The 9,671-nt window shown below is 55.8% G+C and overlaps 2 protein-coding genes across 3 annotated transcripts in view; one reads left to right on the forward strand and one right to left on the reverse strand.

The window, feature by feature from the left end:
- Positions 1 to 122: 122 nt before the first annotated feature.
- On the reverse strand, positions 123 to 3,561 carry LOC133262184 (thymocyte nuclear protein 1). The gene is made up of 7 exons (XM_061441130.1): positions 3,428 to 3,561; positions 2,727 to 2,956; positions 2,489 to 2,557; positions 1,948 to 2,040; positions 1,223 to 1,318; positions 462 to 612; positions 123 to 349 (listed from the first exon to the last, which is right to left on the reverse strand). Exons 1-7 carry the CDS (start codon positions 3,468 to 3,470, stop codon positions 303 to 305), a joined length of 729 nt encoding a protein of 242 aa, XP_061297114.1. The 5' UTR covers positions 3,471 to 3,561; the 3' UTR covers positions 123 to 302.
- A 612-nt stretch (positions 3,562 to 4,173) lies between these two features.
- LOC133262183 (isobutyryl-CoA dehydrogenase, mitochondrial-like) overlaps positions 4,174 to 9,671 on the forward strand; it is an 81,958-nt gene continuing 76,460 nt past the window's right edge. The window contains exons 1-11 of one of the 2 annotated variants that reach the window (XR_009741237.1): positions 4,174 to 4,294; positions 4,779 to 4,879; positions 5,266 to 5,435; positions 5,662 to 5,771; positions 5,966 to 6,042; positions 6,238 to 6,375; positions 6,737 to 6,872; positions 6,977 to 7,074; positions 7,163 to 7,315; positions 8,040 to 8,142; positions 8,564 to 8,863. Coding sequence is in view for 1 of the 2 variants with exons in the window: in XM_061441129.1 (XP_061297113.1) it covers positions 4,189 to 4,294; positions 4,779 to 4,879; positions 5,266 to 5,435; positions 5,662 to 5,771; positions 5,966 to 6,042; positions 6,238 to 6,375; positions 6,737 to 6,872; positions 6,977 to 7,074; positions 7,163 to 7,315; positions 8,040 to 8,142; positions 8,564 to 8,616 (1,245 nt within the window). In the remaining variant the exon portion in view is untranslated. Of the gene's footprint in view, positions 4,295 to 4,778; positions 4,880 to 5,265; positions 5,436 to 5,661; positions 5,772 to 5,965; positions 6,043 to 6,237; positions 6,376 to 6,736; positions 6,873 to 6,976; positions 7,075 to 7,162; positions 7,316 to 8,039; positions 8,143 to 8,563; positions 9,381 to 9,671 lie in introns of those variants that run through there. The other variant, XM_061441129.1, reaches the window with a different exon arrangement.

Consider the following 9,671-nt stretch of genomic DNA (forward strand, 5'->3'; position numbering starts at 1 on the left):
AATGTGCCTCTGCAGCACACAGAACCATACTGGCTCCTGTAGTAGATCCCCAAGGAGGATGTTTGGTCCCTGAGGAGCTAAACTGCAGATTTCCCAGCTATTACAAAGGAGAAGCTGCAGTGGATTCTCAAAAGCTTTATTTAAAAAGAAGCAAGTAACAGTGTGTCAGGAGAAGGGATGTGGAGCTGTGGATCATGAGCAGGCACATTTTGTTGCTGGGGTTGAGCAAGGGAACTTGGGAATTGGGCTGGTTTAGAAGGAGGCATCAGTGGCAAGGTACAAACTGTGCTGCTGGTAGGTTCTTAATGTGGCTTCTCCTCTTCCAGGCTCAAGACGAAATCAAACTCCTCTGCGTTGGAAAGGTAAGGGAGGAACAGCTGTAATTGGGACTTACAGGCAGTCGGAGTGAGGGCTGCCTCCGCAGGGAATAGCACCAGGAGTGCAGAGAAGAAGGTTCCTACCTTGTGTCAGTGGCTGGATGGAGAGCCGTTGTCTTGTGAAGAGCATCATGTTCTTGAGGGGGCCTCCATCTGTTTTGTGTGCCAGGTGGTGAGCCTTGATCTCGGAGAGCGGGATGAACCGCTTGGTCATCCGCACAAACTGCACATCCACCTGGGAAGTGAGGGGCAGCAGAGGAGGATAAAGCCTCCAGGCATCACATAAGATACTGGTGGAGGGGGATAAAGATCTTAAACTGAAGCAAATGCCACCTTATAATGGTGTGGAAGCTTTTCCTTGCTTAAGGCTAAAAGAACTTTGGGCTGCTCCTGGCAGATGATGTGCTTACAGCACTGTGAGCACTGGGCACTAGCAGCACACATCCATGCTGGCATGGGCAATACAGAAGGAAGCTGTGGGATGTAGCCAGCCTGTGAACAGTCACTTCCCTGTCATTTAGCGTGCCTCAGAACTACAGCTTGCTTTGTGCTAGGCTGAGAGTGGTACTTAAAGATGTTCTCTTTGCTAACCCAGAATCCTGCTGTGCGTGGATGTTAGTCTGCATCCAACATTCAAAGACTTAGGGAGATAGATTTGGCAGCCTTCTGGAAGAAATAGGGGAAAAGGCAGAGAAACTATCAGGATTGACCTTCTTGAGAGAGAACAGGGTAGCTAGGCCAGGCCAGAAGCTTAAGGAGACACACAGTACGATGCAAAGAGGCTTCTGCCTCCACTCAGCTTGCACACAGAGCTTGAAGCAGCTGTATTTAGTTTACTACATTACCATGGACCATTTGGGGTTCTCTTTTCTGCTGGAGGAATCGTAGTGAGGATTCTTCTGATCAAACTGTGTGTGATCAGGGTAAGCCTCCTTTACGATCTGAAGCAGAAAGGGAGAAGAACATGAGACATCAGTTCAAAGCTATTGTCAGCAAAGGCTATGAAATGCCCTTGAGCAAGCTGTGACTAGAGAGAAGGACTAATCCTGATGCACAAGCCAGCCTGGCTTTCCCTGCGCTCCATTCTCACAGGGAAGTCCATTTCCTTCCTTTCCATCTCTTGGGTCAAAGCACTGCAGAGCAGGACGGTTGTCAGTGAAGCCCCATCACCTCTTTGGAGTGCAATGCAGAGGAGCGCACCCAACAGAGGAAAACTGGGTAGAGGATGAGAGACTTTGTGGTGAGTTCTCCTCCTGCAGAAGCTGCTCTGTGCCCGAGGTTTTATTACTGACTAGAACTGAGTCAGATTTTGATCAGTGTGGAGCAAGCCCTGGCTGGAAGCACCCTGACATGCCAGCAGGAGAATAATTTAGTCCCACTTCTCCGGGGAGAAGTGCTTGTGTCAGCCCTGCTGTCACATGTACCCTTGAGCCTTGATGTCCCAGGCTCACCTCCTGCTCCCACTGGACAGCTTTTGCCCTCCTTTGGTGCAGAGACAGAAGCAGGGCTAAGGAGCTGTTGGATAACCCATTCCCTGCCCCAAAACACAGGGCAAGGAAGAGGCACTCACCTTGACAATGCCGACAATGCCAGGCTCTTTACAGTTACTGTGGTAGAAGAAGGCCTGCTGCCCCAGCTTCATGGCTCTCAGGAAGTTCCTTGCCTGTCAGGTGTAAAGAAGAGACTTTGAGCTCTTTGCATCAAGGGTTTCACTACAAGCAGCAGGAACAAGAGCTAACAAGAGTGCATGTGAAATAAAACCCAGGCTAAAGACAAGCTCCTGATGGTTAGAAAGCATGTGGGAACCCAGCAGTTCAGCAGAGCTGATCACGTATGGGGGCAAGCATGTACAGTAGTGGAAGCACACGTGGATTTTGTCTGCAGCGAGGCCTGGAAGAGAAAGCTGATGTCTGCTGACAGTTTAAGGACAGACTTGCAAGAGGTTGCCAGGGGGAATAAGGGCTGCTCAAAGCAAAAGGAAAACTGGATGATGTAACAGAGCATTGCCCAACCTTTGAACCTCAAAAGCAAATCCTTTTTCCAGGCAAAAGAATAGGTTACCCATTTTCCCAGTGCTACTGCAGTGCCTTCCCCTGTCGTGTGCTCCGTACCTGGTAGTTTCTTACTCCATCCCAAAAGGTGGTCTGGTTGGGCTGAGCTTTCAAGTCCTCAATGCTGAACTGCCAAATGCAACGAAAAAACAGGGGTTTGCAGGGAGACAAACGGGGTTTGAGAAGTAAAGACACAACAGCGTTCATCCCGATTGCCTGAGCCTGTAACTCAGCGCTCTGGGGATGGCAGTGACACTGCTGCTGTACCCTGCTGAGGAAGGGGGGTGCAGGTGCTTACTTTCACATCCACTCCCTTCTCCAGCCTGCTCTCTGGTTCTGATTTCAGCAGCCAGTGGCAGTACGTGATCTTGCTTTCCTCCCCACCGGAGTCAGACTCCTTTGCCTTCTTCCAGTTCTTCCACCCCGACTTGGAACTCCCAGCTGGAGCTTTTGTGGACTTCTCCTCTTCCTCCTTATCCGAAGCCTCCTCCTCGGTTTTGGCAATTTTAGCATCAGGCTCTTTTTTATCTTTAAAAGAGACAACAAAACATTCAGATAAACCCCATTTTGTTCCCAACAGGAGTGACGAAAGGCTAAGATGATGCTTATTTGCTGGAGTTTATTAAGCAGAGGAGTGCCACAGATGAGCCAACTGGGCACTTTGTTCACCTTCTGCTTTAAACACCACAGAAGAGTGCCTCAGGTGCCCGGTTCTTGCACTTTGGGGTTTTGTCTGTGCAGACACCAGTGTCCTGCTGCTCCACTGGGCACACGCAGGTGAAAGCTCTTTGTAAATGGGCGTGAATTGTGTTTCTTAACCACCTGGCGTTGTGAATGCACCACTGTCCTCATCTACAGCCTGGTCTCGGTCACCCCTGGCTGCTCAGCCCGTTTGCACGGAGGAAATGCTGTCTGAAACCCGCGCGGGTTAAGATGACTGTCTGCAGTTTCACTACAGCTTGAGACCTCAAGAGACTTAGTGAGGATGCCAGCACAGACCTGCTACTGCTGCTTTGTCTCTCTTCCTGCTTGGCCAAGGCATCTCCGCTCTCTTGGAACGATCTTCTCTCCGCTGGGAAGCTGCCGCTGAAGGAGGGAAGAGGGAGCAGCGCTCAGGTAAGCTGAGGAGAGCAGCGGCAGGGCAGTAGAAGCCGCGCAGTGAGTGGAAGAGTGAACGGTTTCCTTCCCCGGGCCCAGCCGTTTCCTCTATCAGTGCTAAGGCTGGCACTGCCTGAGGACCACACCCGCGGTGCCGAAGGCAGGACCCGCGCTGATGGACACCAGCAGCAGGGCAGCTTCGCCCCACGCTGATGGAGGAGAGGCCCCGGGGTGCTCGTCCCGAGCGCGGCCCCCCCCCGGCCCGGCCCTGCCCTGCAAGCGGCGCAAGGCGAGGGGGAGCCTCCCAGCCGGGGCTCTGCCTCGACTTGTTACTCGCTGCTTACCGCCCGCAATCCCCCTTGGGCAAGGGCTGGCGCGTCCAACCGCTGCCCCTTGGCACTGACCCGGCTCCGGCGGCATCAACTTTTCCACCTCCCGTGCCAAGCGCTCCCTTCCCTCCTTGCCCCCCCCGGCTGCCCCTCACCGGTTCCTCTCCTCCTGCTGCTGCCGGGCGCGGTCCAGCTGGCACCGTTACGCGGACGGAGGCGGCAGAGCCCTCGGGCTCGCCCCCTTCCCGGAACCAGCGCGCAGGCGGGAGGCGCCGGGGGCCGGACTACAGCTCCCAGCCTGCACCCGAGAGCAGCCTGCGGTCCGGCCGCGCCATGGCCTGGTGCGGAGCCCCCCGAGCGGCTCGGCTGCTGCTGCCTCTGCCCCTGGCATCGCTGCGGTGCGCGGCGGGACGGCGCCGCATCGCCTCCTGCATTGACCGTGAGCAGCGGAACGGGAGGGGATGGGGACCCCCCGGGACCCGGCGCAGGGCGGTGCGGGCCGGGAGAGCCCAAGCGCTGCTTCCCCTTCCGCGGTACCTGGGGTGTATCCTGAGGATCGGCTGCGGGTCGGCGTGGCTCGGAAAGGGAGGCAGAAGGGGCGGCTCGTAGCCCTGATGCTGAGCGGGGGCTCTGGTTACTGGGGCCCAGCTGCTCTCCTCCTACGGGATTCCTGAGCGCTGCCCAGATGCATTGCTGCCGGGTGTCCCAGCGTGTGGGACTGGAGCTGCGGCATCCCTGGGAGAGGAACCAACGAATCGGTGTTGGGTGAAGCAGGATGCAGGCTCTAACTAAAGCTATAGAGGGCTGCTTTATTCTTAGCTCGCTTCTCGACTTCCTTGCAGTCCCAGTCCTTGGGACACTTGGGTGCTGTTTGACACTCGGTTTTCCTGCAGCAGACACGGTTTCTGATCTCTCTTCCCTAGCATCTGCTGGGCTCACTGAGCAGCAGAAGGAATTCCAGAGCGTTGCCCTAGATTTTGCTGCCAAGGAGATGGCTCCTCACATGGCTGAGTGGGATGAGAAGGTACCGCAGCCCCAGCAGGGTTGTACCGCTCTGCTTTCTGTCCCTTAGGACATGATGGGTCTTGGGACCCCTAGAGGGGTGGTCCTGCAGTAGCTCCTCGGTGCTGTCACATCGTCTGTAGGGCTTTGAAGCTGCTGCTGCAGCTGGGGTGGAAAGCCATCAGGAAGACCTTGAAGCTTCCCTGGCCAGGCTGTTCAACCACCTGAGACCTGGGTTTACTCCTGAAGATGGTCTCTATCTGCCTAAGTAGAGACAAACCATTCTGCAACCCGCCCAGTTAACGCCAGCTCTGGAGGAGTTTGGGTCTGGCCTTGCTGTACCAAAAGAGTTTGAATGCTGAGATTGAATTCATCCTGGTTACTGTGCTCCCTCTGCCTGTCCCACAGGAAATCTTCCCTGTGGACACCATGCGGAAGGCAGGCCAGCTGGGATTTGGTGGGATCTATGTGAAACCAGACGTCGGTGGCTCTGGATTGTCACGACTTGATACCTCCATAATCTTTGAAGCGCTCTCAACAGGGTGTACCAGCACCACTGCTTATATGAGCATCCACAAGTGAGTTGTTCCGTGGGCTGGATGCAGCTCCCTTGGCGCTGCTTCGTAGTTCATGTTGGGACCCTGAGCAAACCCATCCCTGTGAGGATCTCTTAGTGGTTGTGAACAAACAGGCTTCTAAAGGAGATGCCACCAGGAACTGATTCTGCCTTTGTGGCGTGCAGGATAGGATTAAGTGCTGGCTGTGCAGGCCTCCTGTAATGCTGCTCCTTCTCTGCTGCTCCAGCATGTGTGTTTGGATGATCGACACCTTTGGCAGCGAGGAGCAGAGGCGCCGGTTCTGCCCATCCCTCTGCAGCATGGAACAGTTTGCTTCTTACTGCCTGACCGAGCCAGGTGAGCATCCTCATCGGCTCCTTCCCGGGCTCCCAGCGCAGCCGAGCCGGACTTGAGCCTTCCAAGCAGCAGGGAAGTTTCTTCCTGTGCTTACCTGGGCAGTCACCGGGATGTTGGGAAGGGGCAGGTTGGGGTGGGGGGGAGGTTCAGGCTCTGGACTTGCTTCACTGGCTGCTTCCTTACCTCTTGAGCAGGAAGCGGGAGTGATGCAGCTTCCCTGCTGACCTCAGCTCAGAGGAAAGGGGACTCCTACGTCCTGAATGGCACCAAGGTACCTCCTTGCTCCTAAAGCTGCTGGATGCAGTGCATGCACAGGGTTTCATCTTTTCCATTTCCTGCTATCTCATCTCTGTATTCTCTGCAGAGCATTCACCAGAGCTGGTCCCTGAACACCTTCTGGGGTCTTCACAGCTGCAGGCTCTGGGCTAGCACACGACAGGGACCCCTTTCTTGTGCCTTTCTGCAGGCCTTCATCAGCGGAGGCGGGGACACGGATGTCTACCTGGTGATGTGTCGCACGGGAGGCCCAGGCCCCAAGGGCATCTCCTGCCTGTTGCTGGAGAAGGGAACACCAGGGCTCAGCTTTGGGAAGAAAGAGAGGAAGGTACGAGGCTTGGGGCTTGCTTCCTGGGTGCTTGAGGGAAGTGCAGGATAACGATGAGGGACCTCTTCTGGGGTGGTACCAGAATCCCACCTGGACCGTTCTTCCCAAGCCAGGCCCAGCTTAGGTGAAGTTTGCCCTTTGTGAAGGGAAGGGTTTTAATGTCAGAAGCATCACGGACCGTTGGATCTGTGCCTCTTCTCAAATAGATCATTCCTGTTTCCACACTGAGGCCAGACCACATAGCCTGGGGGTGCTCTGCAGCAGCTTGGCAAGGAGACCGAGAGGCTGAGAGCAGTTCTGTGCTGGGAGCCGGAGCTGTGCTGCTCCTCGGGCAGGCTGAGGGCACTCTGCTCTTCCCCAGGTGGGCTGGAATTCCCAGCCAACTCGAGCTGTGATCTTTGAGGACTGCGTGGTTCCCGTCAGCAACCGGCTGGGAGCCGAAGGGCAGGGCTTCAGCATCGCCATGAAGGGCCTCAATGGAGGCAGGATAAACATAGGTAAGAAAGCCAAGGGAGGAGGAGGAGGAAGGAGGGCAGGATCATCCTGTTCCCTGCCTGCGACTGCTTCCCATTCACTCTGTGTCCCTGCCTTCTCCCACCAGCTTCTTGTTCATTAGGAGCTGCTCACGCCTCTGTGCTCCTGGCTCAGGAGCATCTCACCGTGCGCAAGCAGTTTGGGGAGCCCCTGGCCAACAACCAGGTACCCCCCATCAGAGCTGGGAGGGGACGAGGCCCAGGTCCCGTCCCCCCCACCTCCCTGAGACGCTGACCTGCTTTCCCCTGTGCAGTACCTGCAGTTCAGGCTGGCAGAGATGGCCACACGCCTGGTGGCAGCGCGGCTGATGGTGCGCAACGCGGCGCGGGCGCTGCAGGAGGAGCGGGAGGACGCGCCGGTGCTGTGCTCCATGGCCAAGCTCTTTGCTACCGATGCGTGCTTTGAGGTGGGCTGCTCGAAGCATCGCTTGGGAGCTTTGCAGCCCCTCCAGGGTGTCAGGAAGCAGCTGGGCACTGTCACGACCCAGCCCCAAGCACGTTCCTTGAGCCAGAAGCCTCATTGCAGGAGCAGGGTGTTCATGGGACTGAGTTCTGCAGCCCGTGGAGGCTTCACAGCTCAGGCTTGTGCTTCCTACACTGCCTTCTAGAGGACCAAAGAGGGGGACAGGACAGGGTAAAAGCCGTGCTGCAGGCTGGGAGGTGTCCCTGCTCATGGCAGGGGGTTGGAACTGGATGATCCTAAGGCCCTTCCCAACCCATTCCGTGATTCCCAGGTAGCAGGTGCTCTTTGATAGGCCACTGTTACCCCAAAACGTCCCTGAAAAGGGGAAGCAAGAAGGGAGGAAAAGGAACAGTTTCTCCCTCTCTGACCAGTAGATGGTGGTGGTGGCGTTTTGCATCGGTAGCACCACAGACATGCAGCAGCATACCCCTTAAAAGTGTTTTCCTTGGTGTTTCTGTGCTATAAATGCATCATTAATGTGAAACAGCACTTGGGTGATGCGCTGGCACTGAGAGCAGCACTGGGAGTGCCTTGCTGCCGCATCACACTTGAAAAGATGGGATTAAGTGACCAGAACAAAGACACCAGGGAGGTTCCTGGGTTCTTACCAAGCTCCTGTCCCTGCCGTGTCCTCCGTGTCCCTTCACTGGTGAGTGTTCTCTCCTCAGATCTGTAACCAGGCTCTGCAGATGCACGGGGGCTATGGCTACCTGAAGGACTACGCCGTGCAGCAGTTTGTGCGAGACGTCAGAGTCCACCAGATCCTGGAAGGTAAAGGGCACTGTTAGGGCCAGGAGAACATCATGTCTCTGACAGGGTCTGCCCTGCTCTGATCTCATTTGGGCCATTCTGTGTGCCCTCCTTTGACATCCCTTCACCCACACCCAAGACATCCTCTTTCCAGTACCAAATGGGTCCACACTCCCTCTATGTTAATAGCGAAAACCCGGATGTTGGTTTATGTCCACTGCTGGTGCTGCATCCTCCCAAAGCCCAAATTGATACAAGCAACAGCATCTGCCACTCTGAATCCTGAGCAATGTGTTGTGTTTTGCCCCAACATGTACTAAATGCCACCTCCATCACTGGGAGGAGCTTTTCTGTGCTTGTGAAACTGCTGATCCGGGGAGAATCCTCTATCTGGAGGAAAATCTCTTGACTGCCTCTCTTCTGCACCCCTGTCCTGCTGCAGGTACCAATGAGGTGATGCGGATGATCGTGGCCAGGAGCCTGCTGCAGGCCTGAAACCAGGAGCTCTTCTCCAGCCTTAAAATGCCATCGTGTGTTACACTCACTCTGTTTCCCTCCCCTGTGCACCGGCTCCATCCCTGGGAGCACGGAGGGGGATCGATATCCCTGTGGAAACAGCCTTTCTGCCTCATACTGCCTGGAAGCACACAGCTGGATGCCCCTCACATTCTGCCACCCTGTGCCTGGCAGAGCTGCTGTGCCGTGGCTCCTATTGTGCAGCCTGAGGATGCCAATCACAGCAGTGAATACGAGCCTCCGTCTCCACATCTCCATCATGGGCTGCTTGCCACACCAGAGAAACCCCAGCCTCTGCTGAGTCAGGACTGAAATGGGAACACCGGGCAGAGGTGCAGCCTTAATCCCATGGGATTTTTGCTCTTTAGGTCAAGGGAGCTATTAGCTCTGCTTTAACACCAGGCCTCTGGGGACATAGGGAACAAGTTACCCACATAACTGCAGCTCTAACCACTTGCAATGGCTTTTTAACTATGAAGCAGGATGCTTCTGGGCTACCTGGAAGCATTCCTTTTTATCCCTGCACCCCTTTCCCAATGGACCGACTGTTTGTTCTCCCTATTCCTACCACGTATTGGTGCTTAACCTAAGCGGTACGAACACTAAGGTACTGCATGGGAACAGTTAACCTGTTGTTCCTAATCGGTACTCCCTGCCCTGCACAGCGTAGGGGGAATAAATCAGTGAGTTCAGGTGTTTCCCCCCTCCCATTTGGAATCAATAAAGCAGCGATGTTGATTTGACTGATAATTCCCTTCTGGGCTATGGCAGGGATTAAACCCAGCTCCTCTTCTCCCAGCCCACGCTTCACCCATGGCAGGGCCGGGAGATGACGGACCCTTACCGCCTGCCTTGGGTCTCACCGAGGAGCGAAGCGCGCTGGCCGGGCTCGGAGCTACCTCCCCGGGTAGCGGCCGGCGGAGGGGCACAGGGACCCGCCTCTCCATACCGCCACCCTTCGCCCCGCCCTGCGGGCGCCCAGCCACCAATCAGAGGCCGCTAAGAGGCAGGCTGAGCCCGCGGCTGACCAATAG

The sequence above is a fragment of the Pezoporus flaviventris genome, unplaced genomic scaffold (assembly GCF_033815535.1).
Source record: "Pezoporus flaviventris isolate CSIRO_AGI_PZ_B2104156 unplaced genomic scaffold, CSIRO_AGI_Pfla_v1 ptg000191l, whole genome shotgun sequence".
NCBI lineage: Eukaryota > Metazoa > Chordata > Aves > Psittaciformes > Psittacidae > Pezoporus > Pezoporus flaviventris.

Coding starts and splice junctions, on each gene's coding strand:
- LOC133262184 (XM_061441130.1), bottom strand. CDS start 3,470: ATGCCTTGGCCAAGCAGGAAGAGAGACAAAGCAGCAGTAGCAG. Junction 2,957..3,427: donor AGACAAAGCAGCAGTAGCAG/GTCTGTGCTGGC, acceptor TCTCTTTTAAAG/ATAAAAAAGAGCCTGATGCT. Junction 2,041..2,488: donor ATGGAGTAAGAAACTACCAG/GTACGGAGCACA, acceptor TACACCTGACAG/GCAAGGAACTTCCTGAGAGC.